Source organism: Haematobia irritans, chromosome 1 (assembly GCF_050003625.1).
Source record: "Haematobia irritans isolate KBUSLIRL chromosome 1, ASM5000362v1, whole genome shotgun sequence".
Taxonomy (NCBI): Eukaryota; Metazoa; Arthropoda; class Insecta; order Diptera; family Muscidae; genus Haematobia; species Haematobia irritans.
This window is the reverse complement of record NC_134397.1, coordinates 258,554,537-258,582,170: the sequence shown is the minus strand read 5'-3', so window position 1 is coordinate 258,582,170 and position 27,634 is coordinate 258,554,537. Positions and strand designations below refer to the sequence as shown.

Sequence of the window (27,634 nt, the reverse complement as noted above, 5' to 3'; positions counted from 1 at the left end):
TTCATTTCATATTCCAGCTGTTTTTCGCAACATAAGGTAGCCCCCACAACAGTCGTCATTTGTTTGTGGTCGCGGTAAAACCAACTGTACGATTTACCGGGTAACAGAAGCTCGAAGTGTTGGCGATAAACAAAGCTATGGTTTTTTTTGGAAAGTTTTAATCGTAAAATAATTCGGAAGAAATTAAATAGAAATTATCAACAAATTATGATGATATGCTAACAAAAAAAAAAAAACAACGCTAAGAATTTGTTAAACGAAGCACAGCAAAATAATTACGATAATTGTGTCAATTTGAAGAGTTTTTGTTTATATTTTTGTGGCATTTGCTTGAGTAAACAACGAGTGAATGTGAGAGTGAGGGGAGTTGGTGAATTTGTCAAGAAAATGTCGAGATTAGTACAGAAGAGTATGTCTGCGCTAAAAACACATATAATTGATGGGAACAAAGTACTGGGATTAATTGTTTGCTCTTTCTTCTTTGCTCTGCTGTCAAGCCCTCAACAAGTGGCATCGGATTCCGTAAGTGTTGTCTACTTGAATCGGAAATGGTCTCTGAGGAATCAAAATGAATGTGAGTATCGAAATAAATACAACAAATAAACTATTAACTAGGTATCAGGGATGGAAAATACAATTTTTAAGAAGTACAAAAAAGGTATTTTTTTGAGCAAAAAAGTACTTTTCACTAAATTTGAACAAAAATTCCATTGGAAGATTATTGTCAAGAGCTCCTTTAGACTGAATTTGAAAGACAATAAAATTTTGTTTGTCAACTCCTCATTTGTAAATATTTTTTAGTTTTATATCCGCTTACAAAGACTGCCGTAGTATTGTAATCACGGTTGCCACAGTTGTACTTCATGCTACATCATAAATTTTCTGTACATAAATTAAAGTAAATTTTTGACAATACTTTCTAATGAAATAAAATTTTAACAAAATTGTTTATAGAAATAAAATTTTGATAAAATTTTCTATAAAAATAAAATTTTGACCAAATTTTCCAAAAGAAAACAATTTTGACAAAATTTTCTGTAGAAGTAAAATTTTTACAAAATTTTCTGAGTTATTATGCAAAATAATATTTTTTGGTAGTTTTTGGTAAGAAATGTTGGTAGATTATTTTTGTCTCAACTTTCGACCGTGACTGACGAATGGTTCGCATTATTCTTGAAATTCAATAAAATCGTGTTTTTGACTATGGCTTTTAAAAATCAAGATTTTCTTCCCGCATGAACTTGTCTGTTTTGCCAAATTTGTAAAAGAGCAAATAAGCAAAATACTTTCTAAAAATATTAAAATATTTTATCAAAACTATTGTACCATAAATTCGATATCGGGTCAAAAAATGTCTATACAAAAGGTACTAAATCATTCGCGGGGGTACTACGGTACTGATCAGGGGGAAAAAGTATTGAAAAAAGTACTATAGTACTGCATTTTCCATCCCTGCTAGGTATCGATATTTTTAAATTTCACATTAAATTGACGTAGATTTTTACACTCCATTATCCAGCAAAGAAAATTAGAAGTTATTCCTACACCCTAAAAAAAAATCGCTTCTTTAACATATGTTCCAAACATATTTTGCAGGAAGCACATATATTATTGGATACTGCCGAAACATTAATATGTTTGTTTTATGTGAACATATTATATGTTTGGAAGCATTTTGAGCCCAAAAATATTATATGCTTGGAAGAATTTTTCGCAAAGACGATTGTGCTCATTCCCTAACATACTCGTAATTTTCACTTCAACGAAATATTTTAGTTCTGGGCACCTTTTTCTGTAATACAAATAATGTTGAAGAAATTATTCACTTTTATAAATTTTCTAAACTTTACCTTTCGCCTGCACGGAGAATCGAACCGAGGACCATACAGTTTGTAAGCCAACACACAATCCACTGGGCTATGTAGCTGTTATAGTCACCAGTAGATAATTATCGTTATAAGTTACATTTATATAGCATAGTTTGCGGCGCCCACGAGCCCATGCAAACAAAACATTATTTAACAGAAACATACATTTGTTTGCCACGTGGAGCAGTGGTTAGCATGTCTGCCTTGCATGCAAAGGGTCGTGGGTTCAATCCCTGCTCCGACTGAACACTTTTTTTTAATTTACACATTTATAATTATACTATATTAAATTTTTATAATGAAACTTCGAAATGTGGGTTATTAAAGATTTATAGTCAGTAACAGTGCTTGATATAAATGAAATTGACTGATTTTTGGATAAAATATTATTTTTTTATTGCAAAAATAACAATTTTGTAACAAAAAAACTGTTTTTGGTACAAAACTTTTAAATTTGGAAGGGATTCAAAAACACTAACAAAAGAAGAACGTGGAGCCGAGTATAAACATACATAAATAATTTTATAATATAAACATAAATTTATTTAGGCGTGAACAGTTTTTACTACCATCATGGGAGACCCCGTGCTGCAATGGTTAGCATGCACGCCTTGCATACACAAGGTCGTGGGTTCGATTCCTGCTACGACCGAACACCAAAAAGTTTTTCATCGGTGGATTATCCCACCTCAGTAATGCTGGTGACATTTCTGAGGGTTTCAAAGCTTCTCTAAGTGCTTTCACTGGAATGTGGAACGCCGTTCGGACTCGGCTATAAAAAAGAGGTCCCTTGTCATTGAGCTTAACATGGAATCGGGCAGCACTCAGTGATAAGAGAGAAGTTCACCACTGTGGTATCACAATGGACTGAATAGTCTAAGTGAGCCTGATACATCGGGCTACCACATAACCTAACCTAACCTACTAGCATTTAACACCATCGCTCTAAAATGCCTTTTATTTTTCTTTAATAATTCATTTTAAAGAAAATAAACTTTTTAAATTGTTTTAGCTGCAAAACTCGAACTTAATGCCCGCTTTTATATTTGAAGGTGTCCGTCAACTCCTCGTGGACTACTTATTAATAAAGAGGAACTAAACTTTGTTTTTATACATTTTACTGTGTAATTTTTCACTATTTCCTCCTCATTTAATTTTACTGTCCCAACTCTAAAAAGAGTATAGTGCCCTTTCGTTATTTTTATGAAGACCCCTGATTTCTTTTAACGAACCAAGAAAAAAATTGTACCCGTAATGCCAAAACGATAAACAAAACACATGTCCACACATACATAAAATGCTGGTCTCAAATGTCTATTCTCTTGGTTCCGAATGTCTATTCTCTTTATTCAAATTAAATAATATTTAGACTTAAGTACATCAAATTTTTGGCCTTATCATAAAACAGTTTTCCGAAACAACATTCAAGCGGTTTCACAGAAATTGTTCTCTTGTGATTCTTTCGCTGTGTTATGTTGATATCTTTCGTCAACTCTCCTGGTTTCCATCTCTATTTCTTTCTCTATACTCTCTCTGTCGCTAAAATATCACAACATAGGTATGTTTAGTCGAAATTTGTAAATTTATATATGTTTGCATTCACACATATGATTTTTATGAAACATTCATGCCCCAAACATAATATATTCTAACATATTAACATAGATGTCCCAAACATTTACTGTTAGTTTAGGAACATTACATGTTTGCACATAAATATATTGTGTTTTAAAATTGTGCCCGAAACACATTTTGTTTATATCGGAACATATGAAAAACATATTTTTCTAACAGTGTAAAAATACTACTTTCTAAGCGCTTCCCGGGATGCCCTATCACGACTCGAGACAAATATAATACAACAAAATTTTAAGAAAATTCAAACATAAATCTCCCAAATTAAAAAAGTGTCATTTTGAAGTTTTTGATCAAATTTTCGTGCACTCAAAAAAAAAGTGAACTCACTATTTCACTAAAGCCAAAAGCCAAAATTATTATATTTGGAGAAAGTTTCATTTACTCTAATAATTTTTTGCGTACCTTAGTTAAATGAACTAAAAGACGGGGAAAAAAATTATACACAAATTAAGGATAGAGATTTACTAAATTCGTATTTCTCATAAAATAGTTAATTATTTCTTCAAATTTTTAAATTTTACTACAAAAGCGTCCATCATGAACTTCGTATGTCACTAAAGACATTCTTGCAATTTTGAACTCAATATTTTTTCCTTCAAAATACAAAATTTTCTTTAAAAAGTTAAAAAGATTATTTATGTCTACAAAATTTTCTTAAATTTGTCGAAAAATATTTACTTATTTTTGTGATATCGGCGTGATGCCAGCGCTTGTAATACTCTTTAGTTAAAATTTTTTAAAAATATTAAAAAGTTTCTAAAATTAATCAAAAGTTTTCTTCACTGTTTTTTCAGTGTGGTTGGTAAAAAATTCTTCCTTTTAATTTCTTTTCATTCTTGGCGTTACATACAAATGGACAAATCTATTATACGCTGTACCACAGTAGGGTTGAAGGGTATAAATAGTGAAATACACTTAAAAAAAAGTGTACTTGGATCCAAAGATTTTGAGCTTCCCTTAAGGATTTTTGTATTGATTCCGAGCCAAAGATTCGGCTTCTTTAAAATAAAGACATCTTTGATGGACCTCCCTGGCTTTAAATCTAGGATAAATAAAATTAAAATTTGATACTGATCTCATTCATCGAATTTTTATCCTCTATTTGCGATATATTAATAAAGGTATGTGCAAACAAATTTTAAATACAAATTATGACAGGTACTTTAAAGTAACAAGTATATACGGCCGTAAGTTCGGCCAGGCCGAATCTTAAATACCCATCACCATGGATCAAATATTAGGGTTTCCTTTGAAATTTCAGGGGGTTTGAGGACAAATCAAGCAGAGCGGTTCAACCAATACACTTCCCGGAGATAAATCTAAAGATTTTACCTATGAAGACTATATCAGATTCTGGATTTGTAAGAACCATTTTTGTTTTAGAGGAATCATTAACATCTCTTGTAAGTGTGCAAGAACATTTTAAAATAACGTCTTGATTTGAAATCTTAAATCTGTAGATTTTCACCCGAGAAGTCAAATCTGGAAATTTTACATTGAGTTTCAAGTTATTTTCATGATCGGTGTGCCTTCTATACCTTCAAGAAGTGAAATTTCAGACAAATCGGATAAAAACTACGGTTTCTAGAAACCCAAGCAGGAATCGGGAAATCGCTCTATATGGGGGCTATATTAAAACACTGACCGATACTCAGCATTTTCGGCGTATCTCTTTATGATCCAAAAATAATTCTAGATTTCGAATTTCATACAAATTGGAAAAAACTACGGTTTTTATAATCCCAAGAAATAAAATCCGGAGATCGGTCATTATTGGGGATATACCAAAACATGAACCAATACACGCCCTTTTCGGCACACCTCTTTATGGTCCAAAAATACCTCCGGATTTCCAATTTCTGGCAAATTGGATAAAAACTTCCGATTCAAGAAGCCCAAGAAGCAAAATCGGGAAATCGCTCTATATGGTGGCTATACCAAAACATGGACCGATACTCACCATTTTCGGCACGCCTATTTATGGTCCTAAAATACCTCTAGATTTCCAATTTCAGGCAAATTGGACAAACACTACGGTTTCTATAAGCCCAAGACCCCAAATCGGCAGGTCGGTTTATATGGGGACCATACCAAAACATTGAAACTCACCATTTTTGGCACACCTCTTTATGGTTCTAAAATACCTCTAGATTTCCAATTTCTGGTAAATTGAATAAAAACTGCGGATTCTAGAAGTCCAAGAAGTAAAATGGGGAGATCGGTCTATATGGGGGCTATACCAAAACATGGACCGATACTCACCATTTCTAGCACACCTCTTTATGGTCATAACATACCTCTAGATTTCACATTTCAGGCAAATTGGATAAAAACTACGATTTCTATAAGCCCAAGTCCCCAAATCGGGAGGTCGGTTTATATGCGGACTATATCAAAACCTGGACCGATATAGCCCATCTTCGAACTTGACTTGCCTGCAGACAAAAGACGAGCTTGTGCAAAATTTCAGCATGATTGCTTCATTATTGAAGACTGTAGCGTGATTAAAACAGACAGCCAGACAGACAGACGGACATCGTTATATCGTCTTAGAATTTCTCCCTGATCAAGAATATATATACTTTATATAGTCGGAAATCGATATTTCGATGTGTTACAAACGGAATGACAAACTTATTATACCCCCGTCACCATTCCATAGTGGTGGGTATAAAAACAGTTTTTATACCCTGCTCCACACTGTGGAACAGGGTATTATAAGTTAGTGCATATGTTTGCAACACCCAGAAGGAGACGAGATATACACATGGTGTCTTTGGCAAAAATGCTCAGGGTGGGCTCTTGAGTCGATATAGCTATGTCCGTCTGTCCGTGAACACATTTTTGTAATCAAAGTCTAGGTCGCAGTTTTAGTCCAATCGACTTGAAATTTGGCACAAGTATGTGTTTTGGCTCAGAATAGATCCCTATTGATTTTGGAAGAAATCGGTTCAGATTTAGATATAGCTCCCATATATATATTTCGCCCGATATGGACTTCTATGGCCCCAGAAGCCAGAGTTTTACCCTAATTTGCTTAAAATTTTGCACAAGAAGAACAATTAGTACTATAGTCAAGTGTGCCAAATTTTATTGAAATCGGTTCAGATCTAGATATAGCTCCCATATATATCTGTTGCCCGATATAAACTAATACGGTCCCAGAAGCCGGAGTTTTACCCCAATTTGGTTGAAATTCTGCGCAGGGAGTAGTATTAGCATTGTAGCTATGCGTGCCAAATTTGGTTGAAATCGGTTCAGATTTAGATATAGCTCCCATATATAACTTTCACCGGATTTACACTCAAATGACCACAGAGGCCAATTTTTTGCTCCGATTTAGTTGAAATTTTGCACAGGGAGTAGAATTAGCATTGTAGCTATGTGTACCAAATTTGGTTGAAATCGGATTCAGATTTATATATAGCTCCCATATATATGTTTTTCTAATTTCGACAAAAATGGTCAAAATATCAACATTTTCCTTGTAAAATCGCCACTGCTTAGTCGAAAGGTTGTAAAAATGACTCCAAGTTTCCTCAAAACTGCTTCAGATTTAAACGTTTCCCATATTTTTTTACTAACATTGTGTTCCACCCTAGTGCATTAGCCGACTTAAATTTTGAGTCTATAGATTTTGTAGAAGTCTATCAAATTCTGTCCAGATCGAGTGATATTTAAATGTATGTATTTATTTGGGACAATCCTTTATATATAGCCCCCAACACATTTGACGGATGTGATATGATATCGAAAATTTAGATCTACAAAGTGGTGCAGGGTATAATATAGTCGGCACCGCCGGACTTTCCTTACTTGTCTTAATGTTAAAAAAAAAAAAAAACTTTAAATCAAAGATGCATATCCTTAAAATAAGTCTTAGCCTATATTTGAAGCGATTTTATCTTAAATTTAAAAATGCAATATGTCAGTTGAGTTAAAGACGATTTCTTAAAATTAAAAATGTTTTTATTTATTTTAAGGAAAATTTGCCTTACTTCAAAGATCTACAACTTCAGCAGAGAGACGGAAAATTTAAAGATTTGTGTCCTAAATTTAATAAAAAAAATTTTTTTGAAGCAAGGATTATAAACTTTCATTCAATTAAAATGCCATTATTTTAAAGAATTTTGTCCTTAACTTTGGGTAAATTTCGATTCCTAAAATTTAAGTTGCATAATCTTCCATATTAGGACACTACTTGTTTCAGTGTAGGTGAAAAAAATTTAGCTTATATCTGAAATTTCTTTATTCATATAAAAATCCAAGGCATAACCTCTACGAATAAACGCCAACGAATAAACGTAAATAAACGCCAAGGACTTGAAAATTGAATATTTCCATCCTATGATAAACCCATTTAAAATTCATTGGAGACGATCCAAATTTGTTCCACTTCCAGATCACAAGTTGGGGAACCTTTTTGGGAAGCTCTCTTTTTGCTGGGATATAATATTTAGCTTAACAATTGAGAAATGATCCATATTGTGAGGTTTCCAATTAATCAAGATTCGTTTGCACTTTTAGACTGATTACAAAACAAATAATTCTGTTGTAAACTTTTATCTTTTTATCTATTTCTTTAGTAATACGATCCATGGTAAATGTTTTTAAAATTTTGTGTGTCCACTCACATACTCTAGACATACAAATTTTGTTTCAATTGCTGGTATTATCATTTTTTATTATGGCGATTCAATTTTACTCGTTCAATTCTAATCATTAGTCATTATTTATAGAGGTGGCAATTGTATGAAATTAAGGAAAATAATTTTTATCAAATAGATAAATAGAACATTGATAGAATTTTAAATTATGATTCTAAAAACTACTGTCTGAAAATGACAAACAAATTCTAAGATTTCCTGACCTATCCAAATGAAATAAAAATTTAAATTTTTGTTAGTACTTTTTTCAAAATTGTTATTGAAATAAATATTTGAATTAGATCAATTTCCTAATGTAATATGCGATTTGTCTTTGTGGATTTGATAACACCTTCCCATTATATTTACTATCAGTGATTGAATCAGTTTTATTAAATGATGAATTACCTAGTGTTTGGTGATTAGATTAGGAAAGTGTAAATAAGTGACTTTCTTTAAAAATCAATTACCTCCTATACTATGGTCAATTGCAATATAACACACTATAGCACTGATGTTCTTAGAAAAACCATAAACGATAGTTAATATTGTTTTTGAACATGTTCGATCATTTTTGTTATACTTTACATTATTAAGCCAAAACTTAATTTCATTACACACGGAGAAAAAAGGGTCTTGTAATTATAAAATTTAAGAGCAAAATATTATGATTCAAAGAAAAAAACAATATAATGTTTTCTTCATAATACAGAGAAAGGTATAACGTTAGTAATGAAACCCAATATCAGTCATGAGTGCGTTTATAGGACCCTATTATTTTAATAATATATTGCATAACAAAATATTTAATAATATTGTAATAATAATATAGATAAAGAGTATTGCAACAAACCCGTTTACAGTAATATACAGTATTACTCTTCAAAATATTGCAACTGAGTATTGTAGCTTTGTGTTGTCTTTGTCTGCTTTGTTTTATGCAGAGGTTCTCTAATGTATATCTCTTGTTTTTCATTTTTCTCTTTGTGTAATATCTTAACACTCTTTAAATCTTCAATGTGGCATTGCTTTTTAACATATTGTGCCAAAACCGTGCTCTGTTTCAGCTTCATGCTCACTTTCAGCTTCATGCTCACTTATGGTATTTTAATGACCAGCATTCCATTGCACTGTTACTTCAAATGCCACATTGTTTTTTTTTTTTTTTGTAATATTTCAGTGTGTTCCATTTCTCTTGTAAAAATTGCACTGAGTGTTTCGTATGACTTATACGCTATTGTTGTTGTGTTGTTATGTATTATATTCTTTAATATTTTAGAAACGGTCAAGTGAGGTACACTGAGAAAAATATTGTCGTGAGATTTCATCTTGATCTTCTTCAAGTACGAATTCGAATTTTGCTTGGCGCGTAGTTTCTAATAAAGGGTGATTTGTTAAGAGCTTGATAACTTTTTTTAAAAAAAAAAACGCATAAAATTTGTAAAATCTCATCGGTTCTTTATTTGAAACGTTAGATTGGTCCATGACATTTACTTTTTGAAGATAATTTCATTTAAATGTTGACCGCGGCTGCGTCTTAGGTGGTCCATTCGGAAAGTCCAATTTTGGGCAACTTTTTCGAGCATTTCGGCCGGAATAGCCCGAATTTCTTCGGAAATGTTGTCTTCCAAAGCTGGAATAGTTGCTGGCTTATTTCTGTAGACTTTAGACTTGACGTAGCCCCACAAAAAATAGTCTAAAGGCGTCAAATCGCATGATCTTGGTGGCCAACTTACCGGTCCATTTCTTGAGATGAATTGTTCTCCGAAGTTTTCCCTCAAAATGGCCATAGAATCGCGAGCTGTGTGGCATGTAGCGCCATCTTGTTGAAACCACATGTCAACCAAGTTCAGTTCTTCCATTTTTGGCAACAAAAAGTTTGTTAGCATCGAACGATAGCGATCGCCATTCACCGTAACGTTGCGTCCAACAGCATCTTTGAAAAAATACGGTCCACACGGATGAAAAAGGCTGTTTTTCATATGTTTGGCTATAAACATTATATGTTTGGAACACAAATTTTTAAACACAATATTTTTGAGTGCAAGCATATAATGTTCATAAACTAGCATAACATGTTTGGGACATATATGTTAATATGTTAGAACATATTATGTTTGGGACATAAAATGTTTGTAAATATAATATGCTTGGATGCAAACATATATTAATTTAGAAATAGCCTATAAACATATATGTGTTTAGTAGCTTGGAGCGCTATTTAACAGGGAGCGATATTGAATTAAGTTGGTGGTTGTTACTTGTTATTACAAAATTAACATTTTATTTTTCCTTGGGCAATTGATCAGCTACTTCTTTGATCCTTACAAACTGTGTGGTCCGCTGTTCGAATCCCCGTCCGGCAAAAGGTAAAATTAAAATAAAAAAAATCATACAATTGAATAATTTCTTCTACAATGTTTGTATTACAGAAAAAGGTGCTAAGAACTAAAAAATCTCGTGGACGTGAGAAAGATGTGGGGGAATATACAATTGGGCAGAAACAAAATTTTGAGCATTCAGGTCGAAAACCTATGTTGTTAGCACCTATATTACCTGTTTATTTTCATAATTCGTTATGATTGTAAATATATAAATAAATAAATAAAATTTTGAGCACAATATTGTTTGGGAGAATTTTTTTTAAGCATATAATATTTTTGGGTGCAAAATGATTCCAAACATATTATATGTTCACATAATAACTTATTGTTTTTTGGAAGACAACATTATTGAATTTGGATGCAAAAATACAAAATGTTTGGAACTTAGAGTACCCAAACATATATTGTTTAGACTAATATGCTTTCAAACATATTATATATTGGAAGAGATCAAACATATAAATGTTTGGGCAATACCCAAAAATGTATATGCTTGAAGCAAAATATGTTTGGGAGTATATGTTACAGAAGCGATTTTTTGTGAGCGTGCAATGATTCCACCAGCGTACAAACCACACCAAACAGTGCATTTTTCGGGATGCATGGGCAGTTCTTGAACGGCTTCTGGTTGCTCTTCACTCCAAATGCGGCAATTTTGCTTATTTACGTAGCCATTCAACCAGAAATGAGCCTCATCGCTGAACAAAATTTGTCGATAAAAAAGCGGATTTTCTGCCAACTTTTCTAGGGCCCATTCACTGAAAATTCGACGTTGTGGCAGATCGTAAGTCTATTCATGATGAAATGTCAAAGCATACTGAGCATCTTTCTCTTTGACACCATGTCTGAAATCCCACGTGATCTGTCAAATACTAATGCATGAAAATCCTAACCTCAAAAGAATCACCCTTTACAAAGTTCTTCCTTGTCCAAAAGGCGATACACTTTTCAATGAAGTCGTTTTTTCCTTATAGTTAAGTGATTTAAAATTGGTTATCCTAACATGAAAGAACAGTTTTTTTTTTAATCCAAGGGCAACTTGGCTTTACTAATTCAGAAAAACTTTTCAAAACTTTTGAACAACTATAATAATAAAAGACATTGTCTTTAAATTTGTTGAATTTTTGCATCTTAACTACAAAGCAAAAACACATTTAAAAATAGGAGATTTTTTCAACACTTTATTTTAAAGATTTTTTTTAATTGAAAATCTAAGTTATCGTTAAGATGATGTCAAAGGACTCTAAAGCACATAAAGAAAACGAATAAATTTAAATTTGTTTCCTATTGTCAAGTACGCCAAACACAAATTGAAAAAAGAGAATTTTGTGTTAAATATGTACATACCTGAATTCTCCGCTTCTTTGAATCGGAATCAATATCAAATATCATTAGTGTAAAGACAAAAAATCTTTGGAACCGGACAGCCTATCATTTCAGTGAAAATTTTATAATGTTTATTAATTGTTCAACTAAACAACTGTAATCTTAAAATTATTACTTTTCAAGTAGATGAGATCTCCAAATAGAAGTCAACAAGTATTGACGGCATGTTGGGATAAACATATAAAAAGGTTTCTTCTTTACATCAATGAATTTTGGTCCAATTTGCTATATAAAACATTAAAGTAAAAATCAATCAATCATTTTATTATCAGATATTATTATACCCTCCACCATTGAATAGGTGTATAGAAACTTTGCCATTCCGTTTGTAACACATCGAAATGTTGATCTGAGACCCCATAAAGTTTACATATTCTAGGGCATGGTAAGTCGATCTAGCAATGTTCGCCGATCCGTCTGTTGAAGTCGCTTTAGTTTTAGAATGAAACAAGTTATGGACTTACAACTTGATACAATTAGTTGACATTGATGGGAATAGCCCCATATAAACTGATACTCAGATTTAACTTCCGGTGGACTGGTTTAACATTTTACATTGATTGTCGGTTTTGTCGAAAATCCACGAGTTAAAAATAATAGTCAAATTTTTTATATAGTCAAAATGTTATTTGTATAGAAAATTTTGTCAAAATTTTATCTGTATAGAAAATTTTGTAAAATTTTATTTATACAGAAAATTTTGTGAGATAACAATCTCTATAGAAAATTGTTGCAAAATTTTGTTTCTATGGCATTTATTCCTATAGAAAGTTTTGTCAACATTTTATTTCTATAGAAAATTTTGTAACAATTTTATCCCCAAAAAAATTTATTTCTATGGAAAATTTTGCCACAAGTTTATTCCCAAACTAATTTTATTTCTATGGAAAATTTTGTCAAAATTTTATTTCTATAGAATTTTTTTCAAAATTTTAATTATATAGAAAATTTCACCAAAATTGTATTTCTATAACAAATTTAGTCAAAATATTATTTCTATAGAAAATTTTGTCAAAATTTTATTTCTACAGAGAATTTTGTCAAAATGTTATTTCTACAGAAAATTTTGTCAAAATTGTATTTCTATACAAAATTTTCTCATAATTTTACTTCTATAATTATTTTTTGAAAATTGTGTTTCTATAGAAAGGTTTCTCCAAATTTTATTTCTATAGAAAAATTTCTCAAAATTATTTTTCTGTAGAAAATTTTGTCAAAATTTTATCCCCAAACAAATTTTATTTCTATGGAAAATTTTGTCACAATTTTATCCCCAAACAAATTTTATTTCTACGGAAACTTTTGTCAAAATTTTAGTTCTAGAGATTTTTTTTTTAATTTTAATTCTATAGCAAATGTCACCAAAATTGTATTTCTATAGCAAATTTGGTCAAAATGTTATTTCTATAGAACATTTTGTCAAAATGTTATTACTATACAAAATTTTTTCAAAATTGTGTATCTATAGAAAATTTTGTCAAAATTTTATTTCTATACAAAATTTTCTAATAATTTTATTTCTATAATTTTTTTTTTTGAAATTGTGTTTCTATAGAAAAATTTCTCCAAATTTTATTTCTATAGAAAAATTTCTCCATATTTTATTTTGTAGAAAATTTTGTCAAAATTTTATTTCTGTAGAAAATTTTGTCAAAATTGTATTTCTGTAGAAAATTTTGTCAAAATTTAATTTCTACAGAAAATTTTGCCATAGAGAAAATTTATTCCTATAGAAAATTTTGTCAACATTTTATATCTATAGAAAATTTTGTAACAATTTTATCCCCAAACAAATTTTATTTCTATGGAAAAATTTGGCACAATTTTATCCCCAACCAAATTTTATTTCTATGGAAAATTTTGTCAAAATTTTATTTCTATAGAATTTTTTTCAAAACTTTAATTATATAGAAAATTTCACCAAAATTGTATTTCTATAGCAAATTTAGTCAAAATGTTTTTTCTATAGAACATTTTGTCAAAATTTTATTTCTATAGAGAATTTTGTCAAAATGTTATTTCTACAGAAAATTTTGTCAAAATTGTATTTCTATACAAAATTTTCTCATAATTTTACTTCTATAATTATTTTTTGAAAATTTCTCAATTTTTTTTTCTGTAGAAAATTTTCCCTTCTTTTTGTTTTGTTATTGTTGGTTTTGTTCTTTAAGCATTGTTGTTGTTTTTTATTGCAGCTTAAAACCATACATTGACTAAACTACAAGTGTAGCTTAACCAACAGAGGAAAAGAATGTTTGTCAAATTTATTTGGGCAAAAACCTATAGAATGCAAGATGGTTGGATGGACGCACTATCAACCAAACTATCAACCAATTATCAGAATAAATTCAGGCAGTTTATTAAACCCAACAAAAACCACTCTTGAACCCTCCGAAAAAAGGTTTTACATTGATAGCCGGCTTATGCCGAAATAAATTCGAAACAAACATATCTCTTTTCCTATGCCACTGTCAAATCATCGATTTGAATTCAGTTGGCTGGGTTTATTTTGAGCGTGCCTCCTCTTCTTTTTCCATTCGTTTTGTTTTGTTATTGTTGGTTTTGTTCTTTAAGCATTGTTGTTGTTTTTTATTGCAGCTTAAAAATTTGGTCAAAATGATATTTCTATAGAGAATTTTGTCAAAATGTTATTTCTATACAAGATTTTGGCAAAATTGTATCTCTATATAAAATTTTGTCAAAATTTTATTTCTATACAAAATTTTCTCATAATTTTATTACTATATTTTTTTTGAAAATTGTGTTTCTATAGAAAAATTTCTCCAAATTTTATTTCTATAGAAAAATGTATCCAAATTTTATTTCTGTAGAAAATTTTGTCAATATTGTATTTCTGTAGAAAATTTTGTCAAAATTTTATTTCTGTAGAAAATGTTGTCACAATTTTATTTCTATAGAAAATTTTGCCAGTCAAAATATTATTTCTATAGAAAGTTTTATCTATTTAGAAAATTTTGTCAAAATTTTATTTCTGTAGAAAATTTTCTCGAAATTTTATTTATATAGACATTTTTTTTTAACGAAAACTTTCTCAAAATTTTATTTTTATAGAAAGTTTGTCAAAATTTTATTTTTATAGAAAAGTTGCCAATATTTTATTTCTATAAAAAATTTTGTTAAAATTTTACTTCCATAAAAATCTTATCAAAATTTTATTTCTATAGCAAATGTTTGCAAAAACTTTTTTCTATACACGCAAAAAAATAATTCTTTCATCCCAAACGAAATTTTAGACAAACAAAGTTCGTTTCTCATTTGCTTTTCACTGTAAGGAAGTGTATTTGGAAGAAAAGTATATACTTTTTGTGATAAGCGTTTATTCTTTTCCAGGATGTAAAAACAATTTCATAAGGACAAACTAAAAAAACATTGTTTTCTTGCTAATTGCATTTTCCCTCACATCTTTCTCACATCCACGAGATTGTTTAGTTCTTAACACCTTTTCCTGTAATACCAACAATGTAGAAGAAATTATACGATTTTATAAATTTTTAAAATTTTGTTACCTTTCGCCTGGACGGAGAATCGAACCGCGGGCCATGCACTTTGTAAGCCAACACACTAACCACTGAGCTACGTACCTGTTATGGTCATCAATAGATAATTATCTATATAAGTTATATTTATATAGCATAGCTTGCGGCGCCCACGAAACGAATAAACAAAGTTTATTTAACAGAAACAAACATTTCGTTTGGCACCGTGGAGCAGTGGTTGCTACGTCCGACTTGCATGCCAAGGGTCGTGGGTTCGATCCCTGCTTCGACCAAAGTTTTTTTTTTTGTTTTTTTTTGTTTTTACATATATTCCAGATATGTTCGGAAGATTCCGAAAAATTGTTCAACATTACATTGTACTATATTAAATTTTGAACTGTAAAATGTGTCTTATTAAAGACCTAAAGTCAGAAAAGAACAGTGTTTGATATAAAGGAAATGGACTGTGTTGTTGTTTCAAAAATAACTTTTTTTTATTGAAAAAATAAAAATTTTGTAACAAACGAATTTTTTTGGTGATAAAAGTTTAAAATTTTCGAAGCAATTCAAAAAACTCTAACAAAAGAAAAACGTTTTCGGTAAATGTTTTCCAAACGTTTTTTTTTTTTTCTTTGCGTGTAGAAAATTTTATTTCTATACAAGATTTTTCCAAATTTAATTTCTGTAGAAAATATTGTCAAAATTTTATTTTTATGGAAAATTTTGTCAAACATTTATTTCTATAGAAAATTTTGTCAAAAATTGTATTTCTATAGAAAATTTTCTCAACATTTTATTTCTATAGAAAAATTTCTCGAAATTCTGTTTCTATAGAAAATTTCCTCGAAATTTTATTTATATAGAAAATTTAATTTCTATAAAAAATTTTGTCAAAATTTTATTTCTATAGAAAACTTTGTCGAAATTTTATTTCTGTATAAAATTGTGTAAAAGTTTTTTTTTATATAGAAATTTTCCTCGAAATTTTATTTATATAGAGAATTTAATTTCTATAAAAAATGTTGTCAAAATTTTATTTCTATAGAAAACTTTGTCGAAATTTTATTTCTGTATAAAATAGTGTAAAAGTTTTTTTTTTTATAGAAAATGTTGTCAAAATTTTATTTCTAAAGAGAACTATTTCTTGTGAAGTAACTCTTCGTTGGAGAATAATATTTAGCAAAATCTACATCAACTAACATTAAAAAATCTACCATTTTTAATATGTCTTCCTTGCTTAAAATCCCGGAAAAAAAGAGTCGCCAACAAAGTAATGAAAATGTTCTTTTTGGATCCGGAAGTGGTGCAAAATTGACACATAAGCGATGAATTTAACATGGACTTGTCATAGGACGGAAGTCCTCCATTTCAACAGCCGTTGCACTGAATTTGCATCACTTCTTTAGGTGTGATCCGAATTCAATGTTTTGGATGTAAATTAAAAACTTCTGTGATATTTTATCAAATAAATAATTTTTATAATTTTTTATAATTTTTAATGGATTCTAACGGTTGTCGGAAACGTATGACCTCAAATATTTTCAAAAATGCACAATTTTTTCAGATTGGATTTATCATTTTTTCGACAGAGTTTTAACCTTTTACAGAGTTTTAACCTATTTGAAACAAAAACATTAAAAATAACCTATTATTAGTATGAAAAAGTTATAAAAGTTTATATAAAAATGTTATAAAAAATTGAATTAAAAGAACTTCCTGCGTAGTTAAAATAAATATTTTTTTTTAAATATTAATTATTAAATATTTTTATTTAAATTTCCATATTTCTTCTAATTATCCTTCAGCTATAAGTCTTACCGATATTTCCTTACCTAGCGGAGTATATTCGGCATTATATGGAGAAGAGGTATTGGACTCTTGGAATGATGTTAACATGAGATGGATAGCCTATGATAATTGGACATATACAAATGAATTTTCAGGTAAGGGCTTACACAATACCCCTTCAATCGAAATCGGGACGAAATTTGAATACAAAATCCCCCCAATTTTAGTTAACACCACGGAATTGCGAAATATTCGTTTTAAAAATCTTACTCTCTATGGCATTGATACAGTGGCCGAGATACGACTCAATCATTATCTTTTGGGTCGTACTGATAATATGTTTGTCCGTTACTCCTATGAAATATCGAAATTCTTAAAAGAGGAAAATCTTTTGGAAATTGAAATTCTATCACCCATTCATGCGGCTTTGAAAAAGTCACAAGAATTGCAGGCACAAAATTTAGAAGTGCCACCAAATTGTCCTAATCCCCGATATCATGGTGAATGTCATATGAATATGTTACGTAAAATGCAAGCAAGTTTCTCTTGGGATTGGGGTTTGGCAGCACCCTCCATGGGTATATGGAAAACGGTGGCCTTGGAATATTATGATGTGGCTTTGATACGAGACGTTGATGTGGCCATGACAAAAAATGATACCCATTGGAATATGGATTTGCGAGTATTTATGGATTGTGCTGGCCAACATGATTTCTATGCTGAATTGACCTTCTATGCTGTGTAAGTTGAAGATGCCTCAATTAGGTTTGAAATCAATCTCAATTGAAGTTCAATATTCTGGTCTTTGTCATTATGGATTTTTAATTTTGTTTATATGTAAATTGTACAATTGCTAGAGAACTACTTAAGAATCCGGTGATCATCAGTGACCATACCAAAATCCCAATTAGTTACAAGGCTCCCGTAATTATGTTCCAGTTGGCTTTTCCCATTGTAAGTATGCATGTGCGACAACGAGTCAGTGTTAAATTGCCACTGATTCGAAAAACAAAATTGAAATTTATTTTCATTGTTGCAATTTTTGTTTTTTTTTAGGATGAGGTTACTCTATGGTGGCCCAATGGCTATGGCGAACAAAAACTCTATCCCTTACATTTTAGCTTAAAGGCATGGTGGGATGCCGGCGGTACGAGTTTAAGGAGTAAAACTATTTCCAAAAAATCCATTCGCATTGGTTTTCGTACAATTGAATTGGTAGAGGAACCTGTTAGCGAAGGTAATCGTAGATTTTTCACCTATGAAGTCAAGTTGAGGTCTACTGCATATTCTCTTCTTGGTGTTTTTTTTTCCAGGATCTGGCAATACATTCTACTTTAAAGTCAATGGCAAAGAGATTTTCATGAAGGGCAGTAACTATATTCCAAGTCACATATTACCCGAATATAGTTTGGATGCTAACAGACGTGAGTAGTGCTTTTTTTATTAACCCTCTAATGCCCCATTTTTGGCTTACGACACAAAAGCAAGAGAACAAAACAAGAAAAATCAGTACGGTAAAATCCAGTGAAGACTGCAATAGAGTTCTGAATAAGTTTTGATTTAATTTTACTCATTTTGGTTGACTTTAGGTGTGTTTTACAAAAAGCTTCCCGGTTTGGGCGTTAGAGGATTAAGGATTAATTTAAAATACTTCTAAAAGTGATGTGGGTTCATCGTTGATATAAAAAAACAAGTAAGGAAAGTCTAAAGTCGGGCGGGGCCGACTATATTATACCCTGCACCACTTTGTAGATCTAAATTTTCGATACCATATCACATCCGTCAAATGTGTTGGAAGCTATATATAAAGGTTTGTCCCAATTACATACATTTAAATATCACTCGATCTGGACAGAATTTGATAGACTTCTACAAAATCTATAGACTCAAAATTTAAGTTGGCTAATGCACTAGGGTGGAACACAATTTTAGTAAAAAAATATGGAAAACATTTAAATCTGAAGCAATTTTAAGGAAACTTCGCAAAAGTTTATTTATGATTTATCGCTCGATATATATGTAAAGGGTGATTTGTTAAGAGCTTGATAACTTTTTTTTTTAAAAAACGCATAAAATTTGCAAAATCTCATCGGTTCTTTATTTGAAACGTTAGATTGGTCCATGACATTTACTTTTTGAAGATAATTTCATTTAAATGTTGACCGCGGCTGCGTCTTAGGTGGTCCATTCGGAAAGTCCAATTTTGGGCAACTTTTTCGAGCATTTCGGCCGGAATAGCCCGAATTTCTTCGGAAATGTTGTCTTCCAAAGCTGGAATAGTTGCTGGCTTATTTCTGTAGACTTTAGACTTGACGTAGCCCCACAAAAAATAGTCTAAAGGCGTCAAATCGCATGATCCTGGTGGCCAACTTAACGGTCCATTTCTTGAGATGAATTGTTCTCCGAAGTTTTCCCTCAAAATGGCCATAGAATCGCGAGCTGTGTGGCATGTAGCGCCATCTTGTTGAAACCACATGTCAACCAAGTTCAGTTCTTCCATTTTTGGCAACAAAAAGTTTGTTAGCATCGAACGATAGCGATCGCCATTCACCGTAACGTTGCGTCCAACAGCATCTTTGAAAAAATACGGTCCAATGATTCCACCAGCGTACAAACCACACCAAACAGTGCATTTTTCGGGATGCATGGGCAGTTCTTGAACGGCTTCTGGTTGCTCTTCACTCCAAATGCGGCAATTTTGCTTATTTACGTAGCCATTCAACCAGAAATGAGCCTCATCGCTGAACAAAATTTGTCGATAAAAAAGCGGATTTTCTGCCAACTTTTCTAGGGCCCATTCACTGAAAATTCGACGTTGTGGCTCGTTAGTAAGTCTATTCATGATGAAATGTCAAAGCATACTGAGCATCTTTCTCTTTGACACCATGTCTGAAATCCCACGTGATCTGTCAAATACTAATGCATGAAAATCCTAACCTCAAAAGAATCACCCTTTATTAGAAGTTTAGGAAAATTAGAGTCATTTTTACAACTTTTCGACTAAGCAGTGGCGATTTTACAACGAAAATGTTGGTCGAAATCTGAAAAACATGTATATGGGAGCTAAATCTAAATCTGAACCGATGTCAACCAAATTTGGCACGCATAGCTACAATGCTAATTCTACTCCCTGTGCAAAATTTCAACTAAATCGGAGTTAAAAATTGGCCTCTGTGGCCATATGAGTGTAAATCGGGCGAAAGCTATATATGGGACCTATATCTAAATTTGAACCGATTTCAACCAAATTTGGCACGGATAGCTACAATGCTAATTATACTCCCTGTGCAAAATTTCAACTAAATCGGAGCAAAAAATTGGCCTCTGTGGTCATTTGAGTGTAAATCGGGCGAAAGCTATATATGGGAGCTATATCTAAATCTGAACCGATTTGGCTGATATTTTGCAAGTTTTTCGAGACTCATAAAATATTCGGATGTACGGAATTTTAGGAAGATCGGTTGATATACACGCCAATTATGACCAGATCGGTGAAAAATATATATGACAGCTATATCTAAATCTGAACCGATTTTTTCCAAAATCAAAAGGGATCGTCTTTGAGTCGAAACAGGACCCTATACCAAATTTTAGGACAATCGGACTAAAACTGCGAGCTGTACTTTGCACACAAAAATACATCAACAGACAGACGGACATCGCTAAATCGACTCAGAATTTAATTCTAAGACGATCGGTATACTAAACGATGGGTCTCAGACTATTCCTTCTTGGCGTTACATACAAATGCACAAACTTATTATACCCTGTACCACAGTAGTGGTGAAGGGTATAAAAATAATATTACAGTGTGGATAATATGTATTACAACTAACTTCAGATTGTTACGAGGATTACCTTTTATATTTCGGGATTTGAAAGCAAATATTAATCATCAAAATTCCCTTTATTGTTTTTGAAAATATTCCCCATTAAGATCTGTACACTTTTGCATTTTTTAAACCATTTGTTTTTGGTTTCACAGTGGAGGGGTTGTCTATTTGGCCATGAGATTTAGTTAGATTAACTTTATCCTTACTTCATCTAATTGCGAATATTCTTCTATTTCAGTTGGACATCTCTTGCACTCTGCTAAATCAGCACATCAGAATATGATTCGTGTTTGGGGTGGTGGAATATACGAATCGGATTATTTCTATGATTTAGCTGATTCCTATGGAATTTTAATCTGGCAAGATATGATGTTTGCATGCGCCATGTATCCTGCCACCGATTCATTTTTATCTTCGGTACGTAAGGAAATTCTACAAAATGCCCAAAGAATTGCCCATCATCCAAGTGTGGCTATATTTGCCACAAACAATGAAAATGAAGTGGCCATAGCGCAAAATTGGTATGGAACTCTGGAGGAGAGATATAAAACGGAATATCGTAAACTCTATGTGGCCACAGTGGTCCACGAACTAAAGGCGGTGGGACACTCAGATCGACCAGATCCATTGGTATCATCACCATCGAATGGCAAGGAATCCATTAAGGATAATTATATATCCGATAATCCACAGGATCCCAATTATGGGGATGGTAAGTTTTGAGTATCATAGCTAACATTGGCCAATTTCTTAGAAAAATTCAATTTTTTCAGTTCATTTCTATGATGTCTTCAAAGATGGCTGGAATCCCTCAATATATCCTCGTCCCAGATTTGCTTCCGAATATGGATTCCAGAGTATACCTTCAATGACAGCATGGCATCGTTCTATGAATGAAGATGACAATTTAAATGACTTAATCGAACATCGTCAGCATCATCCTTTGGGCATGTTAGCCATCACCACTTTAGTTAGGCAACATTTTCCCTTACCTTTGCCCGAAGATGTCAATTATTTGGAAGCTTTGGCCTATTTCAGTCAACTTACCCAGGCCATGGCCACCAAAGTTGAGACAGAGTTATATCGTAGTCTACGCAATACTGAACATCGAACTATGGGCGCCCTCTATTGGCAATTGAATGATGTATGGGTGGCTCCATCATGGTCGGCCATAGATTTTTATGGAAATTTTAAGGTGTGATCTGTGTTTTGTCATTATTTTAATATTTCATTTGTAATTGTTATTATTTTATCCCCTCCCCACAGCTTTTACATTATTGGTCCAAGGAATTTTTGGCACCCACCTCTATTGTAGCCCTATTGGATAGCAAAACAAATTCTTTAAATGTATCCTTGATATGTGATCTATTTGAAGTGGACACTTATGGCCTACAAGTTTCGATGAATGTTTACAAATGGACTCAATTGTATCCCAAAGATACGAAAACATGGCCCGTGACTTTGGTAAGATTTTGAAAGAGTTTCGGCAGAGAGGAAAATTATGAACAGTCAAATATGTATGGCTTACGATTACCAATCTTGCCAGCTTATCTTTAAAAATCTTGTTTTGAATTGTTGATCATGATTGATTGGGAGAATTTCCATTCGTAGATTATCGAAAGTTGATGGGGATTTCAGTTCGTAAATGATCGGTGATTTATGAGAGCTTCGGTTTGTTGATGATTACGTCGGTCCGTTGATTATTGGTAGTTGATGAAAAATTCGGTTCATTGATAATAAGAACATCGATTCGTCAATGAGGAATTTCGATTCGATGAGTCGTAGTTTATGAGATCTTCAGATCGTTGATGCGGGCATAGATTTGATTGATGGGTTACGGAAGATGACATTCGGGTCGATTTTTAGATGATCGTGAATTGGTATCTTCGCTAAGATGAATTTGATCGAAAGTTAATGGTCAGAAATCGTTGGTAGATAGAAGATGGCGTGATTATCCGATGTTGTTTGGAATACAGATGATTGGAGGTTGATGAGAATAATTCGTAGATTTCGAATTCGGTTCTGAGATAATTGCTTCGTTGATGAGAATTTCTTTTCATTGATGATCGGTGGTAGATGGTAGATGAGTTGATCGGCAGTTTATGAACTCTTAGGTTAATTTGGTTACTAACGGTTTTACTACTGCTGATGACTGTCATGCTAGCTAGTCTACATCGGAAATGTACATTGGAAAAGTTCTCAGTGGTGCATTTTTAGGACCTGATTGGCATACTGTGGCGCGGTGGTTTATGAGAGCTTCGTCGATCAGGAATTCGATGGGGAATTTCGGTTCGTAGATGATTCATAGTTTATGAGATTTTGGGGTCGTTGATGAGGACGTCGATTTGGTGGATAAATTATGGAAGAAGACTTTCCGATTGTGGAGGAAGACATTCTAAATTTCGTCAATTTGTACATGATCGTGAAATGGTTTATTCGCTGAGATGAAGGTGGTCGAAATTCGTTGGTAAATAGAAGATGGCGTGATTATCCGATGTTGTTTGGAATACAGATGATTGGAGGTTGATGAGAATTATTCGTAGATTTCGAATTCGGCTCGGAGATGATCGCTTCGTTAATAAGAACGTCTTTTTGTTGATGATCGGTGGTGGATGAGAATTTGGATTTGCTGTTGAGGAATTCGGTTAGTAGATGATCGGCAATATTGCTAATCTACATAGGAAATGGTGATAAGAACGTCGGTTCTTTGGTAATCGGTGGATGAGAAATTCGATTCGTCGATGAGGAATTTCGGTTCATAGATGATTCATAGTTTATGAGATGATCGGCTCTTAGATGAGGACGTCGATTTGGTGGATAAATTATGGAAGAAGACTTATCGATTATGAAGCAAGACATTCGAAATTTCGTCAATTTGTAGATGATCGTGAAATGGTTTATTCGCTGAAATGAAGGTGGTCGTAATTCGTTGGTAGATAGAAGGTGGCGTTGTTTGAAATATATATGATTGGAGGTTGATGAGAATAATTCGTAGATTTCCAATTCGGTTCGGAGATGATCGCTTCGCTAATGAGAACGTCTTTTCGTTGATGATCGGTGGTGGATGAGAATTTGGATTTGCTGTTGAGGAATTCGGTTAGTAGATGATCGGTAATATTGCTAATCTACATAGGAAATGTTGGCCTGAAGTTCTCAGTGATTCATTTTAAGGCCCGAATGTCTCATTGGGGTATTGTAGACCCCAATGTTTCAGTGGTAGAACTATAGGCCCGGAGGTTTCAGTGGTGGAACTTTAGATTCGAAATCTCAGTCGTGAAACCGTATGACCAAACGTCTCAGTGGTGGAACCCTAAGGGCTCAGTGGTGGAACCCTAAGGCCTCAGTGGTACTATGAGAGTTGCCTTTTATTTTTCGGGATTGGGCAACCCTATTGTCGCAATATGCCAACTAATAATTCTATCGTAAAGCTGAACATTTTTGAGGTTAAACGCATTCTGAACATTTTGACATACGAGCGCTATTTGTGTTGTATACAGCAACATAAAAGATTCATCTCGCCCAAAAAATGGAATTAAATCGTGAACATTTTCGTGCGATTATTTTTTTATAACTTTCGACGTGCATCGATAAACCTAATTAAATTTTTTACTATGAAGCTCCGTCAAGGACCACTGTTTATCTATGGTATGGTGAAATCAACCGAGGCCGCAATTCACTCCAAGACGAATTGCATGAAGATTGCCCAAAATCAGTTGCTTTTCCGGAAACCATCGACCAACTGATATTCCAATATCGTCATGTGACCTCTATGTAACGACATGTTTTCATCAATATTATCCATGGAAGACTTAGCGGGTACCAGGGTCGTTACAAACCAATTATTTTTAGTTGACTGTCAGAGAGAGAAATACTGCTTATTTCTATTAAATGCACAAAAGTTCTTTATTTACACAGATTGAACACAATAATCACACAAAAATGTTAAGTAACAAATCTAATCGTAACGGAGTAACGCAGATAGTTACTCCTCGCGGCACTGGGAGTATGCGGGCGGATATACGTTCACGTTTTCCTTGACTGAGGACCAAGGGGAACTCGGAGACAGGGGTTGCAGATCGGCCGGCGACGTCCTATTTCGCTTATGAAGGGGGAGTGGAGAGTAGATCAGACGAAGATTATATTTCGCTTAGCAAGGGGTCGGAGAGGGGTGTCAGACGAAGATTATACTTCGCTGCGCAAGGGGGGAAGGAAAGGGGGTCAGACGAGGATTATACTTCGCTGAGGGGAGGACAGACGAAGATTATACTTCGCTAGAGAGAAAGGAGGAAGGAGAGGGGTGTCAGACGAAGATTATACTCACTGAGCAAGGGGTCGGAGAGGGGTGTCAGACAAAGATTATACTTCGCAGAGCAAGGGGGGAAGGAGAGGAGGTCAGACGAAGATAATAATTCGCTGAAGAAAAGGGGAAGACAGATGAATGGGAGGATGGAGAGGGGCGTCAGACGAAGATTATACTTCGCTGAGAGAATGGGAGGATGGAGAGAGGTGTCAGACGAAGGTTATACTTCGTTGAGAAAGGGAGGGAGGAGAGGAGTGTCAGACGAAGATTATACTTCGCTGAGAAAGGGGGCGGAGAGGGGTTCAGACGAAGATTATACGTCGCTGAGCAAGGGGGAGGAGAGCGGTGTCAGACGAAGATTATACTTCATTGAAGATTATATTTGTGTCAGACGAAGGTTAGGTTATAATACTTCGCTGAGCAAGGTGGGAAGGAGAGAAGGTCAGGCGAAGATTATATTTCGCTGGGCAAGGTGGTGAGGATAGGAGGTCAGACGAAGATTAAGGGTGTGAGGAGAGGGTGTCAGACGAAGATTATACTTCGCTGTCAGTGCTACACTGTATGGAAGATCCTCTTTTGAGATTTGTATTAATTTTATTTCAAGCTGAGATTTACTCCGCATCAACTAAAATTAATTCTTAACTCTTTGGCGATCACCAACCATCTGCCCAGTTTGTGCGCTTGCTACTCCTTTTATAGCTGTTTGGTCGCCCATGCACTCACACACAGTTGACTGCATAAATGCTTACTGCTTTCCAAATCCCACAGATGGCGCTATCCTATTTTCTTTTCCGTTAAATTCAAACATCTTACTTCAAAGAAAACGTTATTGACTTTTCTTTTAATTTAAATAAGAGAAAACATAATTAAATAGGATAACTTACATACATTATTCTTCACTAATATTATAAACAAAGTAATAATATTAGAAAGGCAATGGATTTTGTGGGTAAAAACGAGCTGGCGACTTTTGCCCTTACACCTACCGTGATATTGAGACATTCTTAGGCATTGGTAGGACCAGGATAGATTCAATATTGCATGGAGATTTGACCGTCAAAAAATTTGTTCGCGTTGGATCCCATAAAAATTAGTAAATCGCTCAAAAAAGGGCTCGTGTGGGGTTGAAAGAAATTATCCAAAAATAGAAACACTTTACTTCGAAAAGCGTCTAACGAAGTATGTGTATTTCAAGATGAGCTCAATCCCACACAAGTTGATCGCGTACGAAGCACTTTCAAGTAATTGATCGCCTGTTTTTTTCGGAAAACTGGACGTGACACATTCATAATCGTAGAACAAGGCAGAACAGTCAATTCTGAGTTGTAAATAACCATAACCATCGATTTGATGGGTCATCCGCCGTATAGTCCTGACATGGGACGAATGACTTCTTTTTATTACCGTACATAAAATATCAAATGAGAGGTCAATGTTTTCGATCCCGGAAGAAATTGCAAACGTGTTTCGACAATTGGTTCAAACGTATGCATACGGGCATAGATCTTAATGGGGAATATTTTGAAAAGCAATAAGGCGATTTTCGATGAGCAATATTTGCATGTGTTACCCAAACACGAAATATAAAAGGCAACCTTCGTATTGTAATTGGAATTTCGCTGCTCCAATTTTACAGAAACATTTCTTCATATATCTAAATTTTGACCTTATAGGTTCCAAATGGTGTTCAATATGACAAGGTAATACCGATTGATGACATCATTAGTGGAGAGTTTACAAAACAAAATAGCTTTGTGGAGTTTGTTTTGCATCGTAGCAATAATCTTGTACTGGCCCGTACCTTCTATTTCCCAACAACATTCAATAGTGTTCAAGCTGTAAAGGATCCTGAATTGGATGTGAGTACAAAGTAGCATATCTATTTGTTTTAAGTAAAAATTTTAATTTATCAAAAATGTTTGGTGTATTTTCGTTTTCAGCTGGAAGTTCGAAACACATTTTGTCGAACCACAGAAAATGTTAAGCTAAACAGTTTTAGCCTTGCTTTGACCTCTAAATATCCGGCCATATTCGTTTATATTGAATTGCTGCTTGAGGATCGTACGGATATATCAACATATAAATTGTCCAAGAATGGTTTTATGTTGACTTCTGGAAGTTGTGTAGTCCATTTGGAGTTTGAATCCAAGAAATGTGTTAAACTTAAGAGATCTGATCTGAATTTGATGACAGTTAATCAATTTCTAAAAGTGTAACAATTATAGATAATATTACTGTAATGTTTATTAAAAGAGAAAAATTAAAAAAAAAATAAAAATTATTAATTAAAATTA

General features: G+C 33.0%; 1 protein-coding gene across 1 annotated transcript; it reads left to right on the top strand.

Moving 5' to 3' along the window:
• Positions 1-27,634, top strand: beta-Man (beta-mannosidase). Its single transcript, XM_075290343.1, has 11 exons — positions 1-574; positions 17,225-17,362; positions 17,435-17,948; positions 18,065-18,161; positions 18,264-18,444; positions 18,521-18,631; positions 21,279-21,752; positions 21,814-22,235; positions 22,307-22,504; positions 27,014-27,199; positions 27,281-27,634. The coding sequence occupies exons 1-11, from the start codon at positions 388-390 to the stop codon at positions 27,554-27,556; spliced, it is 2,784 nt and encodes a 927-aa protein (XP_075146458.1). The 5' UTR covers positions 1-387; the 3' UTR covers positions 27,557-27,634.

What these genes read in the sequence shown, in the direction of transcription:
- beta-Man (XM_075290343.1), top strand. Translation starts at nt 388, where the DNA reads ATGTCGAGATTAGTACAGAAGAGTATGTCTGCGCTAAAAACACATATA. An exon ending in TCTGAGGAATCAAAATGAAT is followed by an intron (nt 575 to 17,224) that starts GTGAGTATCGAA and finishes ATTATCCTTCAG; the next exon opens with CTATAAGTCTTACCGATATT. An exon ending in TCCAGTTGGCTTTTCCCATT is followed by an intron (nt 18,162 to 18,263) that starts GTAAGTATGCAT and finishes GTTTTTTTTTAG; the next exon opens with GATGAGGTTACTCTATGGTG.